The sequence below is a fragment of the Trachypithecus francoisi genome, unplaced genomic scaffold, assembly GCF_009764315.1.
Source record: "Trachypithecus francoisi isolate TF-2019V2 unplaced genomic scaffold, Tfra_2.0 Lachesis_group2, whole genome shotgun sequence".
Lineage (NCBI taxonomy): Eukaryota > Metazoa > Chordata > Mammalia > Primates > Cercopithecidae > Trachypithecus > Trachypithecus francoisi.
In genome coordinates this window covers 14,407,857-14,429,111 of record NW_022681465.1, presented here as the reverse complement: position 1 = coordinate 14,429,111, position 21,255 = coordinate 14,407,857, and the positions used below count along the sequence as shown (strand labels likewise).

Genomic DNA, 21,255 nt, shown 5'->3' with positions numbered 1-21,255 from the left:
GAGACGGAGTCTTGCTCTGCCACCCAGGCTGGAGTGCAGTGGCCGGATCTCAGCTCACTGCAAGCTCCGCCTCCCGGGTTTCCGCCATTCTCCTGCCTCAGCCTCCCAAGTAGCTGGGACTACAGGCGCCCGCCTCGTCGCCCGGCTAGTTTTTTGTATTTTTAAGTAGAGATAGGGTTTCACCGTATTAGCCAGGATGGTCTCGATCTCCTGACCTCGTGATCCGCCCGTCTCGGCCTCCCAAAGTGCTGGGATTACAGGCTTAATTTTTTGTATTTTTAGTAGAGACGGGGTTTCACCGTGTCAGTCAGGCTGGTCCGAACTTTTGACCTCAGGTAATCCACCCGCCTCAGCTTCCCAAAGTGCTGGGATTACAGGCGTGAGTCACCGCGCCTGGCCGGGAACAAACCATCTTAAGAGTTTCCTTGCATTACAGGAAATAAATAAATAAATAAATAAATAAACAAATAAATAAATAAGGGAAATAGGGAAAAAAAGGGATACAGTTCTGAGCCCCTAACCACTAGCTGGCGTAAGTTCACAGCAGGTCTTGCTCATTAAGAAACACCTTCTTGGTAAACATAGGGCATAAGAGGGTTTGTGAGGGGCAGAGAGTCACTTTCCAGGTACAAGAATGTCAGAGAATATCATAGAGAAAAACAAAATGGTACAACGTAGCAACATTCAAAAACCCAACCTCCACCAGAAGTTTTCTGGACAAAGCCAAGTGTGATGAATGCTTAGTTCTTTCGCCTTGGCTAGCCTGCAACTGCGAACACCAGGAAGTAAGGAACACACCACAGGAAAGGCACATGCAGAAGAAATCTTTCAGAACAAGTGTTATTTGAGGCATGCTTAAGTTCACCAGGGCTCCTCTGCAGAACAGACTAATTTCAGGAAGAGTTGTGCTTTATTTTCAACTCAAATTCAAGGACTTATATTGATGCAACTTTAGAAACATTCTGGCAACAGGCTAAAAGCCAGCATGGCCCAGATCGCTAAACGCAAAGCCTCCACGAGGCGAAGCCCACCGCTGTTCCAAAAGCATGGGCAGCATCAGCAGACATGGAAGTGGACACCTTTGGCTTTTGGCCAAAGTCTGAAAATCCTCTGCCCTTCTCTTCGGATTTCTGGAGAAACAACAGCCTAATTCTTCCTGTTTCTTACCGAGGTAACAGTAAACTCACATTTAGGCCCTGAGAAATCCGGAACATGGCTTGGCCAATAATTAATCAGGGGAGCTGATTAGTAGCTGTTTTCTCTTGCAGCTTCATTAGCTCCCCGGAATGACTAACCCTTTGGAGCCAGGGGATGGCCTCCAAGAGGTGTCATGACACACAGAAGAAGGTAACTGGAATGTTCCGAAATCAGTGTTCTTCTCTAAACTGATGTCGTATCTCACTACACCACCCTGGAAGTGAGGAGATCACTCATTATTTCTGAATCATGGGTGAAATCCTCATTTCCTCTTCAGGTGCTAATGCCCAGAGAGTCAGTGACCATGTGCTGAAGGCACAGCTGACAAGGAAGCTCATGAACATTGACAGGAGCAGAGGCGCGGAGACAGAGGCCTTCAGGGCCACTTTCAGTAGGCGTCTGCCACCCACGCCCTGCCGACTCCTACCTTTGTGGTTGAAGATGCCCTCCATTTCCATGCTACTTCTGGAGTGGGCGATGCACAGTGAGCCACAGGGGACCAGGCCTTCTGCCGCTGGGGAGCGGTCAGTGGTCCGCACCAGACACCAGTCAGGCTTGTCATGCGGCCGCTCCAGAACTTCCACGGTCTGGCCCCGTCGGATGGTCAGCTCGTTGCTGTTGCAAGCGGTGAAGTCGTGGATCACCACTGTCAGCTCACAGCCACCAGAGAGCTGGGGGGAACAGAGGAAGAGAGCACAGGTCAGCCAGTGTGAGCCATGGTGCCTTCAGGCACAGCTGGGAACTCCGTGCGGTGGGTGGAGAGCCTCCCCTGCCCCGGAGTGAGCTGAGTGCTCCGAGGCTGTGTGATCACTGTGCTCCCCAGATGAAAATACGATTTTTCATAAGAGCTTCCAAATTTCTTGAACCTTAGGCATTCTATTTCCTTCCTCACAAAGTGGTATTATATATACACTCATTTTTTAACTTACGGCAAACTAAAAGAAATTCTGCTTGAAGGCTATTTGGGGGATTATCATGAAATACAGTGATAAAATGAGATAAAGTTCTGTTCCAAATTTCTGTTCCGACCCAGTGTTGGGTGTTCCATGCTTTGGAGTATGCGGGCTCTTTAAGCATCCCTTGGGTCAAGAACGAGGCAGCCACAGGAAGGGGACTGAACAGGCAATGTGCTACAACCCTAAACCAAAGCAAAGCACACCTGCCTGTCTTCAGAATCCTTCAAGTGCCCCCTCCTGCTTGTCCAGGGCTCCCCTTGGTGTGACTCCTGAGGCCCTGTGGTCTGCCCTCAGATTCCTTCTAGGCTCCCCTACTCCAGGCCTCAACACACAGCAGGCACCACAGGCTCTGCAGACATTGGCTCGTTTCCCAGAGGTCCTGGATTTTCTGGTCTTCGGTTCCTCCAGCCTGATGTTCCTTCCCCTTCTTCTCTCCTTCTACCACGCTCACTCCCACCTACACCTACTGAAACTCTTCCGGTCCTTAGAAGCTCATCCATAAACTCTCTAACGACACACACCCCATGGCCTCTGCCGGTAAAACAAGTGCATGGTCTTCTCATGACTGTCTGCTTCAGATGGCCTGAGCCTTGTGTTCCCTCAGACTGTAAACTCCGTGGGGACAGGGCTCATGTGCTCATTAACATCCCTCCTACCTAAGAATCTTTTCGGTTTTTTCCTACATAAGAATCCTGAGAGCAGCTCCCGGTCTCTGGACTGTCCCAGGTTCTGTCTCTGCTGTTTCTCCACTGTCCCCCTACATGGGCTCTTCAACCACACCCTCAAGCTGACTCCTCCCGCGCTCGCGTCCCAACCGCAGACGGCTTTCGGTCCCTGCTGAGCAACTGGATGCTTCCCTGTCCCTCCCAGTGCAGAGTCTAGGACACGACTCATGATGCCCTCCCACCCCCTAGCTCTCTTTTTCTTCTGGTGTTGCCTTTTGGGTAACAGTATCATCATCAAGTCACTCAAGCTAAAAAAAACCCCACTCTCTTCCCTCCAAATGCTGTGGAGCAGACGTTGGACAGCTGTCTGATCACTTCCTTTTTCCGCACTCCCATACCAATCACTTCACTGGATCCCACAGGGCTCCTGAGCGGCCTCCCTGACGGACTCCAGGTTCTCCTTCCAAGCCATCTAAACACTGCTGGCAGGAGACCTTCTAAAAACACATCATCCTCTTATGCAAAACCCTCACACACAAAGGCCTTAGCATAGGAGCAAAAGCCCCCCAGCGGCCAGAAGCACCTCCTTCTTCCTCCTGAGGGGTCCTGCCTGTAAGCAGCCCATACCATCCCTTTTGCTGAAAGCCCCCACGTCCTCTCTATTCTAAGCTCCCCACTGGCTCCGAGAGGTCCCTCTCGTGCCTGTCCTCCATGGCACCTCAATTCTGAAGTGAGCCATGCCTGGAGTTACACATGTGTGTGTCTGCCCTCATCACCAGAAGCAGGCTCACCTCACTCTTCTGTGAACTTTCCATTTCTGGACTGGAAGGGCGGAGATGGGGCTGGACACAGTCACCCTGAGTCCCCCAGTGCCAATGGTGGTAGGCATGTGGCTTAGAGAAGCTGTTAGGAGTGGGACTCCTCCTCAGCCTGCCTCGCATCCAGCTAGCATCCAAATATTTGTGAAATGAAAAAGAAAAGACACATAGCTCTAAAAATGAAGGCACTGCATTTGAAAACCCAAAACAAAGCCTGGATTTTCCTCACTGGCTTCAGGAGTTCACTCTGCCTGTGCTTAGCCTGCAGCCGCTCAGCTCTCCTGTTGCCTCCTGCTAAAGGACAGTAGTCCAGACAAACCACAGGCACACAAGAGTGTGCTGCGGGCTACGGGGCCGGCTGTGGGAGTGAGAGAAGGCGAGGAGGGAATGGCCCAGCCTCCTGCTGGGAAACACTCCACTGGGCACAAGCCCACACCCAGAGACCCAGGAGTCTGCATCCTCCAACGGCTCACACTCGCACTGTGTTCTGGGGCTGCCCCCTTGTGCTGAGGACCTCTGGGAGCCTCTGCCATGCTCTGTGCTGTTGATTACCCTCCTGTTGTAGGAGGCTATCTTTTAAGAGAAAGTTCAGATATTCAGAATAAGAAACACATGTCCACTAGACAACCACAAAGATCAAAACAAAACCAAATTCTCCCATCATGAAGCACAGTATCGACAAAGTGAATCAGCTTTGCGAGGCCACAAGGAAAGTTTTCATAAAACCCCTTCTCAATCTTACAAGCTTCTCCGTGGAAAACCCATGCTAAATTTTACAGCTCTCTGAACAATCAAAGATGCTAATGTTAAAAGCTCAAAGGTAGAGGCCCAGCCTGGAAAAGAACTTTCCTTGCAGAACCACACACATGGAGTGGTTAGTCCTGTGACTTACAGCTGGGGTGCTTCGTGTTCCAGGAACATAGAACCGGTCTGCAGGCCCCGAAGGAGGGTCCAGATTGCCATGGTTCCTTGGACCTGCCCTTCACAGGCCTCTGGGTCTGGCTAGAGCTCCCCAGTGATACCACCTGCCGCTTCACTGAGTGCATGTGAGAAGCTCCCAGCAGAAACCCACTGGGATTCCCTGACATTCTTCCAGCAGCCCCCACTCCCCGACGCTGGGAAGTGCACTGTCTCATCACCTGCCCTCTGGCTGCCTCATTCTCCAGAGTCTTATTAATTTTCCAGACGGCTCAAAGCCATGGGCTGCGGGTGGGGGAAGGGTGGGAAGGGGAGAGAGGGGCTGCCCAGGAAGGAGGATTAAGCTAGACTTTATTTCTGGCACTGATTTCTTAGGCCCTTAAAGAGTAATCAAAAACTATTGGAAACATCTGTGTACTTGACAGGCCATAAGAAATAAAAATCAAGCATGTTCTGCCAAAGAATCATATACAGAGTTAAAATTCCTTTTTAAAGGCTTTTGAGAACTTGTTAAGAAAATCCAACAACAGAATAATATTTCAAACGGCACTACAATTATTTCAAAAATCTTCCTATCTCCCAGTAAATCAAGTGGCTTTATCCAAAAAGAGAGGACCCACACCACTAAGGGGAGGATTAAATGGCTGTTTTCCAGCCCAGAGAAGAGCTGTCCTGTGGATGTGCCTCAATGCTCACATTTCAGTATTTTTAACTTCTTGCTACAAAACATCTTTGAAACCAGGTTTGCTAATTAAAAAAAAAAAAACAAAAACAAAAAAACTTTGTGTACAAAAGACTTGTAATAACTATTTTGAGGAAGCAATGCAAATCGTCACTGCTTTTTAAGAAAAATTAAACTCCAAACTAGAAAACACATTCAGCCACTATCTTGTATGTTACGTCTGTTGGAGGTCTTGGCTTTCAGAGAATTTCTACCCCCAGTTGAAAGAGTTACCATTTTATTTATCTAGTTTAAAAACTTCCTTCTCTTTCTAACCTTATTCTGTGCGAGTTCTCACAGTATCTTCATTGCTTCTATATATTTAATGGGTTTCTATCGTGGGCTCCCACCACATGCACTGAATTTAGGATTGCAATTTGTGAAAATCTCACTTTCCATGACTCACATTAACACTTGTGAGATTCATATCAGAAGACAGATTTTTTAAAAAACCTTCCAACTTTTCACTATTAAAAAAATGAATGTGGTGACTAACAAGCATGACAACAAAACAGCCTTAATTGGACCAGGGGCCAGGGACCCACCACCGATGTGCCTCCTCCAAAGACTACACCATGTCCCTCTTTAGGCCCAGACATATAGACAGTTAGCAAAATCAAATCGGTTCCTTTCCTGAATTCTTTCCAGAATGACTGAAAATAAACAACTTACTGTATTTCACCCGAGAGAATGAAATACTCATCTCTGGTTGCAAGCATGTGAACCTTCAACAATTACCACACAGAACAGAGAACTCTACTTTTCATGTTTTCCAAAGAAACCATGTTATATCATCGTCCTGCATGAATGCAGTTAATGGCTGTAACTAATAAGAGCCATGGCGGGGACTTTTCACACTGCGAGCTGTCACGTCTTCCTTTGCTGCTCAGAACACCCCTGCCCTGGACACTACAATAAGGCCTGTATGGCTCAGGAACCTACGGCTCTCGATAGACAGCAGCAACACCTGGTTTGAATCACCAAGCTCCGCGATGAGCTCTGGGGCAAGCTCTGCCTGAGGAAGAGGGGCTCTCTAGGACCATGTGGTGGGTGATGCAGTCTTCGCTGCAAACAATTCTACTTCAAGAACAAGGGTCTAATGTGGTAAAGATCAATTGCAAGTGGGTTCTGACCAATTTTCTGAGAGCAATTCAAAAGCAAAAGGGGAATGTAGCCTAATAAAAGCCATTTTCCCCTAAAGAACAAAGTATTAACTCCCGTGAACCGTCACATCCTACAGCCCACTAGAGTTCAGTCATTCAGAAACCTCACAAAAGGGTCTTGCGGTTCCATGAAGGTTTCACACAGAGGAGACCAAAAAATGATGACTTGGTTAGAGGGAATTACAGAGAGTACAGTGCTATTACTAGCAACGGTTACAAAAAAGGGCAACTATAGGCAGCCAGAGCAATTTCCGTAATAAATGCTATTATGCCCCAGGCTCTCACCCACCTAAGCTTCTCCACAGGGCAACTTCACAGAGACTGGGGCTGATCAGCAGCCGTTCTAACGTGAACAACAGGCCCCCCGTGCTCACGCCAACGCCAAAGCCGCTTTACATAAGGCCAAATTCCAAGGAGAAGCATTCAGTAAAACCTGCCACTTAAGAGTTTAAAAGAGGAGGACTATTGTGATAGGCTCTGATACGCTAGGGGCACAGAAAGAAACCTGTGAGGACCTAAAAATGATTAAGACGGTAAACTTTATATTGCATTTTTTTAACCACAATGAAAACAAACAAACAAAAATTCCGTGAGAAAAAACGTTTTCAAAACCAGCAGCTTACCATACTCAACACTGTACCTGGAAAAGAATGAGTGAGGACAGTGTTTGAGGATGCCAGTCCCTCCACTGTCTACTCACCTGCTCACACACTGCTTTTCTGATGTGAAAATTGATCTTGGAAGACTTGAGTGTGTTATGTTACATACATGCATTGGAATGAAACAGTAGATGAAAAAAGGCTGCATTTAAAAGATGCAACTAAAAAGATGAGGCAAATCAGAGACAGGACAGCTCTCATGCATTAGGCTTCAAGGATTCACAGAAGCTCACCTGGACCAATGCTGTATTCTTGCTTTTAGCATATCCCAATGAGAAATGCCAGAGGTGCTGTGCAGGCCCTACAGGCGGCCCCGTGGCGTGCCAGGTAAACGCTTTTTTGGCTATGAAGTGGAGAAGGGAACGAGCGTGGGGAAGAAGCGAACGGTTGAAAAACACCTGCCTCACTTAGGCTCTGGGAAGCAAGAAATTTCTTAGGACAATTTAACCCAAGAAACCTGTCGGCTATATTTTCCTGAGTGACCAAAGCAATTTTTTATTCAGGAAACTTAACTTGAAATACCTCTTTTTGTCTTTCATGGAGGGACAGTGATCTGAGATCTAACATTAACTAGCTGACCTCAACCAGCTAATGTTAACCAGCTGACTGGGCCCTCGCCAGGAACAGCAACCAGAATAAATACCTGCTTTGAGTCTGAATCATAACTTTGTCACTGTCTCCAACTGTAACTTTGATCATGTTGTGTAAAATTCACATTAAAAGCACTTTTCAGTGCTCTACTATTTTACAAACACTTAACTTGTAACATTTCGAACCAAACTTTAAACAAAATCTGTCTTTTCTTAGAACTGAGGCTTTCTACTTCTGCCTGGGGGAGTCTGCTTTTCTGATTGGGTAAGTGAAATGATCAAAGATGACATTCAGTTTGTGGTTTTATGTGAGAACTTAAAAAACTCATCTAAAAAATACTACAAAAAGCCACATCACCTAGAAAACCAGAAAACGAAGATGAGTAGAAGAAGGAAGCAGACGTCACACGGAACCTATCACTTAGAGCTCGCCAGGGGAGTGGGGCTCTGTCTCCTTCATTCATTCTTGTGCACTGAACACCTATCATGGGGATAGCACATAGTGGGTGGCCAATACATATCTGAGCATAAATGAACCCACCCTTTGCGTATGAGGTCACTGTATACGCATGCAGCTAGGATGAATGATGAACAGTTGGAAAGGTGCTTTACCCAAGACTCTCCCACTTCTGCAGTAACTGTGCCCATTCCACACACAGAATTTTGCAGCTGAGCCACCACAATTCATCAGGCCAGGCACTGAAGTACAGCATTTCATTCTTAAGACAGCTTCCAGTTCCTAACAAGTCCAATACAATCAACAGCTAAATCCACTGTAGCCCCACGAGTGTGCAGATGAAGGAAGGGGAGGCTGAAATTGACAGTAACCTGCAACAGCAGCAATGCTGGCCAACAGCCCGAGTGAGGCAGGAGGAAGTCATCTGTATAATGGAGACTCAGAAACTGAATATTTATTCACTGCTTAGAACATGCTAGTCACTGCTCTAAATACATTATACATGAGCAGTACTATCATCCTCATTTACAGATGAGGAAACTGAGGCTCAGAGAGGTGAGGTGACTTGCCCAAGACCACCAGCTGCTGAGGCAGCGGCCAGAGGTTTACTGGTGGGTACATCCTCGCTTTTGATTGCCTGCTCTTAGGTGTGTTGTACATGCTATGCTACTGCCATGTACACTCTGAGCAGAGGAAGGTCAATTGCGGCTGGGAGTGCTCTTTATAAAGGATGTTAAAACCAGCACCATCCTGTGGAAAAGGCTTCTGAATTAAATGACTCAATTTCATGCTTACATGGGGCAAATTTATCTGAGGTCCTGGGAAATTCGGAGCCCTGGGCTGGCCAGGAGGCAGACAGCCTCCTCTCTGAGCAGCTCCAGTCAGAAGGGAAGGTGCAGGGCACCTTTGTGCCTGGCCGTGCTGCCCTACGCCTTCCATGCGGGGAATAGAGGCAGAATGCGGGATTGCAAGACAACCTCAGGAGGCTGAATGCAAGCATCATTAGGTAGATAGATATATACCCTTACTCAAGACGCTGAATTAGGCCACATTTCAAAATGTATTGGCATTAGCCACTTTACATATTACCTCGTCGCTGCAATTTATGTAAGTCCAACCAAGTTCCTGGAGTGTAGAACGTCACTTGACAGAAAGAGCTGACTGCTTTTCTAAATTTTAAAATACACAGAACCTTGGCCGGGCACGGTGGTTCATGCCTGTAATCCCAGCACTTTGGGAGGCCAAGGCGGGTGGATCACCTGGGGTCAGGAGTTCGAGATCAGCCTGGTCAACATGGCAAAACCCTGTCTCTACTGAAAATACAAAAATTAGCTGGGTGTGGTGGTACGTGCCTGTAATCTCAGCTACTCGGGAGGCTGAGGCAAGAGAATCACTTGAACCCGGGAGGTGGACGCTGTAGTGAGCAAAGGTCATGCCACTGTACTCCAGCCTGGGAGACAGAGTGAGACTCCATCTCAAAAAAAGAAAGAAAAGAAAAAACAATACATAGAACCTCATGTCTCCAACATAGTGCTAAGGCTTCATTAAGAATAACTGAAACTGGCTGGATGCAGTGGAGCTCATGACTATAATCCCAGTTTTGAGAGACTGAGGCAGGAGGATTGCTTGAGGTCAGGAGTTTGAGAACAGCCTGGGAAACATAGTGCAACCCTGTCTATGCAAAAAGAAAACAAAACTAGCCAGACATAGTAGTGTACACTTATAGTCCTAGCTACCTGGGGGGGCCAGGCAAGGATCACGTGAGCCCAGGAGTTCAAGACTACAGTGAGCTCTGGTCACACCACTGCACTCCAGCCTGGGCGACACAGTGAGATCCTGCCTCAGGAATTAAAAAAAAAAAAAAAAACTGTGACTGAAACCAGTTATGTTTTTAAATATGTGAATCCATATACTTATGGTTATAAGCTTGGGAAGGGGGTTCCACACGAAGTTATCAGTCTCAATGGAATTTCTCACTCATTAGAAATAAGAACCATACAGCTTTAGATTCGAAAGATAGCTCACACCTGGGCCCTGCTGGCTCGGGCCGGTTTTTCCACAGGATACCTCATCTCAGCTCAGCCATTTTTCCATGTTGGCCTCAAGATGCTTTGCTCTACAACACAGTTTGAGTCCCATGTTTTCTATTTCCTTTGTAATATGGATTTTAGTTAAATGATTATAAATCACAGACTAATAAGGGAAAGACAGGGAAAACATTTTTTAAAGATGCATCTTTAGTAGAAATACTGAGCTCCAAGTTCAGCTCTTGCATGAAATACTAAGGCCTGGAGAATGACAGATGATTAAATGCATGTTCCGTGTCTGGCTGTGGCCCGCTGCTGCTGGGAGGCCTTGTGGAGGGCCTGGATCTCTGCAGTGCCCCAGGCCTGGCGCAGCGCTCTCCTCCCTACCGCAGGGAGATGCACTCAGAACAGATGAGATAAGAATCTGGAAAGCGCTTGATTTCTTTGGAATCCAAATTATATTTTCATAAGATCATTGTATCAGGCTAAAAGTACCATGGAGATCAGCAAGAATCAGTACTAAATTCACTTCTGGAACAAAGAGAAGGCATATTTTAAAACTGATGTTTTCAAAGTAGGAAACGTGCTGCTGGGGCCTGTGGCTCATGGCCGTGGCCTGGCTAACCCCGCTCTGCTGACAGTGCTCCCTGAAAAGAGAGCGTCTCTAGGGCCCCTCCTTCAGACTCTCCCTAAACCTTGTGTGCCTCATCTGAGAATTACTAACAGCCCTGGCAGATAACTTTTGCTTTCAGAATTCTCCAAGAGGCCGAGTCAAAAACATCCCCCCACCCAGTTTCTGAAATGAAACCAAATTTCATGATAACAACTAACTAATAACAGACATCATAAATTAAGTCAAACAGGCAGAATGTCGTTAAGTGACTTCCCTTGCCAGATCCATCTGCCTGCGCTATCAGAGGCTGCTTAAACTACGTAGGGCAGAAAGACCTTTGAGACTCAGGAAAATTACTGTCACCGGAGATGGGGTTGCTGGTTAAGCCCAGTTCGGAGGGACAGGGCATTTTGCAAACTGACTAGGGAAAGGATGGAGTCCCTGATTTTCAAAATGTATTTTTGAGTCATCTACTGATCCTCAACTGTTCTACTGGAGAGGCGTAAGGAGGGAGATGGCCAAGAGAAAACCTCACAAAAGCAGGGCACCCACAAACGCAGGCACATGTGGGGAGCAAAAGGCCACCTTCTTTTTGGTAAGGCTGCATGAGTACGTCCTCTCCAAATTCCAAATTCTGACTTATCGGCAAGTCTCATACACCGTTTAATCCCAAATGCAGGTCTCCAGAACGGAAGAAGACCTCCCCTGTGGTTCTGTTCTCAGGACACGACATTTCATCCTTTCTGTTCTTTAGAGCCTACTAAGGACCGATGCTCTCAGCAAGTGGCATTAAGAAAATTCTCCAGGTCTGTCTAAGAAACTGAGTCTGGAGTGTCATTCCTTCAAGACGGTTAACAACCATGAGAATACCAGGGAGAGCGTCGCTGCATGGCAGGCTGTGGTCCTCGGTAAGAAACAGCCTCCCAGGAGCAGGGCCAGGGAGGTGACGGTGGAACTGGCAGGAGAGACCCTTCAGGGATTTCTGAGCTCAGGAGTGAAGTTTAGGGACAACACACGAGATGAGGTCAAGAGAAACTGGTAAAATATCTTCACAGATAAGAGTATCTCATAGGGAGTTTTCTTAACATTTTCATACCCTAGTGGACTGCTAGGTTAAAATTATGCTTTTGTGTGTTTTCTTTTTTGTTTTTTTGGCAAACCTATACTTTTCTGGTAGTGATTTATTCTTCCTCTCTCGTTGGATACAAATACAATTTGCTGTATTCCCAGTTCACATAAGCCCTCCCTATTATGCTATAACAGATGTGAAGTCATGCTAATTTCACTACTCCTAACTCCAGGCTAGAGACTTATTTCTGTTCAAGCTGCTGGGGAATCCTAATCAGCCACGAGCCTTAGGGGCCAGGGCTGTGCTGGGGCTGAGAGGATGTGGGTATCAGCCAAGGAATTCTCCACACACAGGAGATGAGTCGTGGCACCAGTAATTCTGTCTGGAATAATGAACTGGAGACTCCAGAGCCCCTTCCTGGATAGAGGGGTCATTTCCAGACTCCCAGGCACCCATTTATCTGTAAACTACCCGATGAAGCAAGTTAGCCTTGCTTCTTAGACCAACTTCCAAAAAAGGAACCTTCCAAAGCTAACTTTTCCACTTAGTTCTTTAGCAATTTCATTCCAAAAATTTACTTTTTTCAAAAAGAATAAACTTTTGAACTCATGTCTAGGGTAAATCCAGAGCAGACCCCTAGGAGCTTGTAAGAACGGGATTTGGGGCTTGACGGTGATCTCGAACAGTCTGGAAACGCCCTGAATGCAGGCCTCTTTCCCGCACACTTGAGCAACTATGATTCGACTTTTCCTCCAGGCGGCAGCCTCATGTAAATTCACCAGACAATCCCCTTGATTACTTTATTAAAAAGCAAAATAAAATAAAATAAATGATCAATATTACGCTAACAAAGTGTTTCCAAGCTCAAACTTTATTTCTTTAACCTCAATGGCCATAGGTAGGGTCTCAGGGTGAAATGCTATTAGGTACCATATGCCTGAACATGTCATTTATCTTATTTCTTTTTACTACATGCCAAGAAATATTTGCTGAATGCCAATACATAGGGCCTTGAACAAAATAAAAATGATAAATTCTTTTTATTCTCTGGTCTTGTCATTCTAACCACTCTAAGTCCTAGGATCTATTATTTAGTGAACCCAAAAAGTATAATGAGAAAAAAAACTAATCACTTGAACTAGGATATTGAAAATGAAATCACTGCAGCAGAGCAATATTTTAAATCTACTTACTCCTGTCCTAGAAACTAGAACATTAAGTATCATGAATCCTTCTGCAAAACCAAGTGAGAAAAGGCCAGTCTGGGACTAAAAGATGTGCCACAGAAATAACCTTCCAAATACTGGACTCTGTCCTCTGTCTGAATCAATTCCCAAGGACAGTGAGGTCAGGGCATTGGTCCTTCCTACCAATGAGTGGGCTGCGGATATGATGTGCAGAGAACAGACTCGCGGGTCTCATGATGGGGACAAAGGTCTCGTGAAATGAGGCCCGACTTGCATCGGAGAATGAGAAGCTCAGCAATTCTGGGCTGATAAATAAACACCCTATTTACTGTCAATTTTTTAAAAAAGAGTTCAGTCTAGCATTCTAGGAATATAACAGAACACACTCATCTTGGCAGGTACAGATGACTTCACTAAGATCAATGTTCCCCATTGGCTCTGACAGAGAACATTTTGTCTTTTGTCCATCACGTAAACCTAGGAATCCAAATTCTACTAGCAATTTACTTTGTGGGTTTTTTGGATTATATCAGACAAAATCATGAGATGCTCTAGACTGCTTCTGAAGAAGATAAACCTATACAAACTTTTTTGATAAAAATCAGATCTAGCTCACAGTGGTCACCACTGTTGCCAATTCCAGGGCAGGTTTTCTATGTTCTGCTGCACCCTATGGTTCTGAGAGGGCATCCCAGGGCCACAGCCCCTACTTCCATCAGAGCAACTCTGCTTCTACACTGCTGTGAGTTCTTATTATTTTACGTTGCCTTGACATCACTCTGAACCCAGAGAAGCTGGACTTTCTCATACCAGGAGCATGTCCTCCCAGGCCCTTATCATGGTCGGTCCCGATCTCTGCTTTACAGAACTTCCTTCTGGTGATCACTCCTCTAAGGGAAAGCCACATAAAATCTGCTTAACTGGCCCTGCCGACACTCACACCTCATATGGACTGTGCAGATATGCCAGAGTGACAACTTCCTAGTCACAGAACGACCTCCTGAAACTCATGCCTGCTTGCTCTAAGCCCACTGATTGACACGCCCTGTGCCAAACCTGTCTGGATAACATTCTGGACCCAATAAGGAGCCTGGCCCAAGGACTCCTCTCTCCCCGCATGCTCCCTGTCCTCGGGGGTGCCGTGTGACCCCCAGAACCTGTAGGTAACACTCTTCATTTTCATCTTGTGTCTCTCCTAGTCGCTGGAGGGGTGCTGTCCAGCTTAAAGATCCTAAATTAAAACATACGTTGGCGTTCTGTGTAGGATTTTATTTTAAACAACAGGTTCTTCTGCTTAGGAATAAGATTAAAAAGCCTAAGTATGCTGCCCTCGAATGTCCCGTAACATCCTTGGCACTGGCAAAGGGTAGGATGGAAAGAGTTGAATGATTTCTCCTGAATCCTCAGGGTTCAAGTCGTCTCACCCCAATCCCCCAAGTTTCTGCCCCACCACAGGATCCTGGCACCACTCCTGGCACGTATTAACTGCTTGAAAATGTTGACGACAAACTGTGAGTAACAGAAAGGAGGGGGCTGCTTCAGCCAGAGACCAGCCACGTTCCCCTCCATACACAAAGTGCCGGCAACGATTCACCTTATCGCTGTCCAGTGTGTTCTGAGACGTCCGCGAGGCGATGGAAATCGTATCGGGCTGGCTGCTGCCGTCTCCTTGGCTGTCCAGATCCTCTCCATCCCTGGCGGTGCAAAGAAACTTTTAGTTCCTGATGCTGCTGGGCTAGCTGGCAGTCACTGGAGGAGCAACTGATTTGTTTAACGAGGTGCATATCAGCCTTCATGAGTGTCTGCTGCTGCCAGGATGTGGACAATGGTTAAGGCACCTTGCCCCAAGCACAGGCTTTCTGCTGGGCCCTGTGCTGAGTGTTTAAAATATATCATCCTGTTGGATTCCCATCACCATAAAATATAGTTAATATGATTGTTGCCATTTTAAAAATGAGAAAACAACAACATCTCGATGCTTTATAACTTATCCAAGGCCATGTGCATGGCTTAGACATGCACTCTGTATGGTGCTTGGGGTGAGAAAGGCAAAACAATGAGGTGTTTGCACACAGCCCTAGGTTTACTCTACGCCAACAGGGGCTCTTATCTTGGACAAAGCAGTTTCATTACTAAGAACGATGTCATCCACAAATGGCAGTTTTCAAAACATATTCCTCAAAATGTTTGAGAGAAATGATTTTTGAAGCAGGGTGAGCTAACACCGCCTCGCCCCTCCCTCCCACATTCACAAACCTCCAGGGGCGCCCAGGCACGCACCTCCTTCCCTTCTGTCTCGTGGCGGGAGCGGTCTTGGGGATGTGAATGGGCTCCTTCAGGGCTCCCTTCAGGTGGATCGTCCGCTCCTGGATGACTTCGCGGATATGCTTTATCCAATCCTGCTTGTTCTCTATACTGGAAGCCTTAACAAGGTGTTAGTGTTGCTTAGGATATGGAAGAGCCCTTTCCAGAACTTGCGCTAACCACACCCAGGTTTCCTGCATTCCTTAAGTTTCTATTTTCAAAATGACTTTTCAGCAGAAAAGCAACCACATCCTATGTTTAATCTGCTACCAAATCAAATGACTATTAAAAAATATGTTTTCATCAGAACCATTGTTGTTTTATAGCATGTATATTACTCCAGATCTCTGACTATTGCAATAATCCATCATTCTCCAGTCCCAAGACCTTTTAAGCAGCCCTGGGCAAATAAACCAACACAGCCACCCTCACCGCCACCAAAACGCCTCTGAGGCTATTGATGCAAACACTGTGCACTGGTCAGCAGCGGGCAAACTGCCAGCAGGAAACTGAACAAATCTCCACAGCCTTGTGGCCTCCTCTGCTGGACTCAGGAACAGCGGCGCAGCTGCCGCCACCTCCAGCCCCCTGTGCCTGGCTGAGAGCTTCCCGCATGCTGTCATCCACTCCCATCAGGGTGGGAGGGAGATGTGGGTGAGAGACTCCCTCAGCCTTGTCTTATAAATGAGCAACAGAGGTGAGGACAGAAGAAATGTGCCCAACGTCACAAGCTCACCAACTGCCAATCCCCAATGGCAGATTCACCTCGACTCCATTAGAACTCTGAAAAAACGTCCTCTGAGAACGACACAGACTAGATTCTCAGCAAGCACCTGCAGAGTGAGCACGTACGGCATCACTTGATCCAGACTTTTTCTTAAACTCTGCCTCAAAGGAGGTATTTTGTTTTCTTTCTTTCTACATGTTCTGGGCCTTACTAACAGCTTTCTAATTTCCTCACAGAAAATATCAACCTCCTATGATATCAGCGTAATTCCCTGCAGTTATAATTACCCTAACTGTCATAACTCATCGCAGGTGAGGTCACAAAGCGGGGAGTACCCAGCATTTCTCACTGTGTATCCTGTTTTTGAAAACAGAAAATCAAAGCCCATGTCGGGAAAGGACATTAAAATTAAACACCCTCTTTCTATAGGAACCATTTTAACCAGAGGACATGTCTTTAATGTGATTAACAGGTAGTGACAGGGAAAAAAATGATGGGTAAAGGCAGCCTCTTGCTCCCTCTTCCCCGAGTGACATAGGACAGCAGGAAAACCAACATCTTCTGGGGAGGCGGCGGAAGGAGGCAAGGGGACCAGGGAATGGGTGTGCAAAGTAAGTGACTCAGGAGAAGAAACTTTTCTAAAAACTACAAATCAGTTGGAATTTAAATGCCTGATAAAAGTATTTGGAAGGTTAACTAAAGAGAAGTCCCCGCAAAAGAACATCTGGCAGAGTTTGGAAACAACTGAGGAGAACTGTTAATATGGTTGAGAAATAAAAGAAAATTCTCATATGAACTGATCGTTACACTAACAGAGAGTAATTCTCCTAACCTTAAAGAAACTAAACAAGGAAAAAAGATGTCAATTTTTCAGAAGTAGTAAGAGAAAGGTAATTGAGGTACAGTACTAAATACAAGGTCCTACCTGGCTAAGAGAGGGGATAGTTCATTTCATACTCTGGGTAGTCACAATCTGTTTTAAGACTTAAAAACAAAATTCTCCTTTCCAGACTAGAGAAGTGAAAATAACCAAAATTTTGTTTTACAACTACTAGGACATCATCATCACCATTACCACCATTCCCATCATGTTGTCCACCACCATCAGCACACTAGCAGCATGACACCTCTCCTTCCACCACTGCCTACACCCTCACTACAACCTGTAACCTCACCACCATCTCCAATCTTAGTACTACCAAAATCTAAATCATCTCCATCTACACTCTCACCACACCATCTAGACCAACAAAATTTGTGCCACCAGCATCTATGCCCTCACCATCAACACCTAAACCCTCACCACCATCTACACTACCATTGCCTGTACTACCACTACCACCAAAATCTACACGATGACCTCCATTTACAACCTCACCATCAAAGTCTATGCCACCACCATCTATACCCTCATCACCACCATCTACACCACTGACACCATCTGTACCAGTACCCCCATCACCAAATCTATACCACTACTTTCATCTACACCCTTACCCTCTCACCACCATCTACACCACCGTGACCACCAAAATCCATACCACCATCTCCACCCTCACTGCCATCTAAACCTTCACCGCCACCACCACCACACAGTCTCCACCACCTCCACCTCCATCATCATTACACTACCATTCCCACCATCACCATCGCCAGCCTTACTACACCTTACTACACCCCGCAGTAATCCCTGAAATTAATGCGAGTATCATTTCCTCTACTTTTTCCTTGGAAGTCAGAAAGGTATTACCCAAAATTCCTTAGAAAACTTTTATCTGGCAAAGCCTGAGAAAAGTCTTCTTTGTCAACTGTACCATGAGCATTTTGTGACATCCTAAATGAAAGTCTAGATCTGGCTAAAGTGTCTGTCACTATTTTTTGGAAGCACCTTTTGGCATCTGCCACTGTAGCTAGTCTGGATAAGCGGTTTATATAAGTTGCAAGTTTTCAGGTTTCGAGTATACCTTAAAATGTTAGGCCTTAGGAAGAAAATACAGTTATTTAAATGTAGCTATCAGTGCAATTTATATCAAACAGGGCTTTATGCCAGTACTAGCCAGAACACATTAGGCTGGTAATCACATATTCACTGCAAAACAACCCACTATTACAAATGAACAAAGATCTTATGAATACAATGGTTTCCACTGAAGAACATAATCTAGAAGGTTGACGTACAGGGGAGTAACTCATAGTCACTGAAAATTCCAAAGAGATGACAAGGCATGCAAGAGACACAAGGGGTGACATGCAGGTTCGTACAGCAGAGTCCCGTTACGCTCTGGCTCATCTCCCCATATTCTACAAACCTTAGCTCCACCATCCCCCAAACATCCCAAAGCCGTTGATGGCATTTGCAGATGGCTCCAAAAGTTCCATCTGTATTTTCTCAAACACAGAGGAGGGAAATACATAAGACAAGCTTAGAGCTCTTGACCATTCCCAGGAGAGGTTAGTATAATCAAAACAAGAGTTCAAATCAAAGATTCCAAGATATTTTCCTCCTCCAAAGACTATATAACCTAAAGTATCCCTAGTGGTTTTGAATTTTAAATCGTAACAGTATCAAACCCTGTCACTAATAATCATTCCTCTTTCCCTCTGTCCCCAAACTATTAAGCCACAGAGCTGAGGACCCTGTAAGGACTGTGGGTATGGCTAGCCTCAACTTCCTGTCGCAGGTCCTCACAAATGCACCAGGTGACTTTTTCCTTTTGAAACAGAACATCAAGTGTGCAATGAGAGTTGTTGGCCATTCCTCCTGTACCCTGACTTCTGGCATCTCTTATAGAGTCAATGAATTCCAAGACTAGAAGAATGGGAGAAATTTAAAAAGACCTTGCTTCATTTGCCCTTTTAGGAGTCAAGTGAAAGTTCAGCTCAAATTGTTTCATCACCAGAACACCAAACTGGATTTATTCCACTACTCTTTTTGAGGTAGTCACCAATGTGAATAGAACACACACACACACACACACACCCCCCACCACCAACAAATAATAATAAAATAATATGAAAACCAGTATACTTTAACAACGGAAAAGCAAGCATGGTTGGCCACAGTAAACGTTTCATACAGCACAGTTCGAGTTTCAAATGAACATACCTTAAGGACAATTTTATTATCTGAAGTTGGCGTTCTCCCCACCCACAGTGCAAATTTGCAAGGGTCTCCTTCAACATGTTCCGTGACACCCAATTCTGAGGTCTGGACAAAAAGACAATTATATAATTAGGTGACAGAAAATTCTGGAAGGATGCAGAACAGAGACCAAGGAAACAAGTTTTGGCTACTTGTGGCCATGTTAGGTTATAAGAGCGCTGCTAGTGATCTCAGCTCTTGTGTGAGTAGAACGCTGCTAGTGATCTCAGCTCTTGTGTGAGTAGAACGCTGCTAGTGATCTCAGCTCTTGTGTGAGTAGAACGCTGCTAGTGATCTCAGCTCTTGTGTGAGTAGAACGCTGCTAGTGATCTCAGCTCTTGTGTGAGTAGAACGCTGCTAGTGATCTCAGCTCTTGTGTGAGTAGAACGCTGCTAGTGATCTCAGCTCTTGTGTGAGTAGAACGCTGCTAGTGATCTCAGCTCTTGTGTGAGTAGAACGCTGCTAGTGATCTCAGCTCTTGTGTGAGTAGAACGCTGCTAGTGATCTCAGCTCTTGTGTGAGTAACGCTGCTAGTGATCTCAGCTCTTGTGTGAGTAGAAGCTGCTAGTGATCTCAGCTCTTGTGTGAGTAGAACGCTGCTAGTGATCTCAGCTCTTGTGTGAGTAGAACGCTGCTAGTGATCTCAGCTCTTGTGTGAGTAGAACGCTGCTAGTGATCTCAGCTCTTGTGTGAGTAGAACGCTGCTAGTGATCTCAGCCCTCGTGTGAGTAGAACGCTGCTAGTGATCTCAGCCCTCGTGTGAGTAGAACGCTGCTAGTGATCTCAGCCCTCGTGTGAGTAGAACGCTGCTAGTGATCTCAGCCCTCGTGTGAGTAGAACGCTGCTAGTGATCTCAGCTCTGTGTGAGTAGAGCGCTGCTATGATCTCAGCTCTTGTGTGAGTAGAACGCTGCTAGTGATCTCAGCTCTTGTGTGAGTAGAACGCTGCTAGTGATCTCAGCTCTTGTGTGAGTAGAACGCTGCTATGATCTCAGCTCTTGGTGAGTAGAACGCTGCTAGTGATCTCAGCTCTGTGTGAGTAGAGCGCTGCTAGTGATCTCAGCTCTTGTGTGAGAGAACGCTGCTAGTGATCTCAGCTCTTGTGGAGTAGACGCTGCTAGTGATCAGCTCTTGTGTGAGTAGAACGCTGCTAGTGATCTCAGCTCTGTGTGAGTAGAACGTGCTAGTGATCTCAGCTCTTTGTGAGTAGAACGCTGCTAGTGATCTCAGCTCTTGTGTGAGTAGAACGCTGCTAGTGATCTCAGCTTGTGTGAGTAGAACGCGCTAGTGATCTCAGCTCTTGTGTGAGAGAACGCTGCTAGTGATCTCAGCTCTGTGTGAGTAGAACGCTGCTAGTGATCTCAGCTCTTGTGTGAGTAGAACGCTGCTAGTGATCTCAGCTCTTGTGTGAGTTATAATGAGGACACTCTGTTCTTAGGCTACAGGTCACTGGTTTCGTCCTTCACTTCCTGTGAGCGTCTCTTATTGGAGACCCCAGTGCAGGTCAATAGGCAAAAAATTCAGGGGAAGGAAACCAACATGTGAAAATCCTCTGACAATCAAGATCTGACTACTTGCAATCTTACAAGCAACAAACTGCAAAATTAGTCTTTCCTGGTTGCAAAAGGGCTGCCACCATGTTCTCTTCAGTATTAATGATGCAGCTTCCCAGAGGGCAAATGATGCTTTAACAGCTTAGTTATTTTGCAATTTCTTTATCAATAGCATTAGCTTTTAGTACTTCATCGGTAATTTTAACGGCTAAGAGGCAAAGTCCCTCTGTAATATATGCAGAACAAGGAAGCATGCAGTGAAAGGTCAATAGCTTCAGCTCCTCCCCCATAGTCAAGGTCCCCCTGATGCATTCTCCACCCCAGCAAAGGAAGTGATTCATCATCCAGAGCTCCAGAGGTGGCCTCTAAGGGAATCTTAACTTCTAAAAGATAAATTAAGTGAAGATATATTGGCTGCTGAAACAGATGAGCTTGGTCTCTAAAGACAGATGAAAGCCAGCTAATGAAATCACTAGCCAGCAACGTTGCA

General features: G+C 45.9%; 1 protein-coding gene across 4 annotated transcripts in view; it reads right to left on the bottom strand.

The window, feature by feature from the left end:
* The window catches only part of TRIO (trio Rho guanine nucleotide exchange factor), a 371,755-nt gene that overhangs the window by 88,385 nt on the left and 262,115 nt on the right, over positions 1 to 21,255 (bottom strand). For all 4 annotated transcript variants that reach the window (XM_033178811.1, XM_033178812.1, XM_033178814.1 and 1 more), the window contains exons 31-34: positions 19,178 to 19,279; positions 15,321 to 15,463; positions 14,635 to 14,734; positions 1,625 to 1,868 (exon numbers count right to left, since the gene is read on the bottom strand). In XM_033178811.1, coding sequence (XP_033034702.1) covers positions 1,625 to 1,868; positions 14,635 to 14,734; positions 15,321 to 15,463; positions 19,178 to 19,279 — 589 coding nt within the window. The remainder of the gene's footprint in view (positions 1 to 1,624; positions 1,869 to 14,634; positions 14,735 to 15,320; positions 15,464 to 19,177; positions 19,280 to 21,255) is intronic.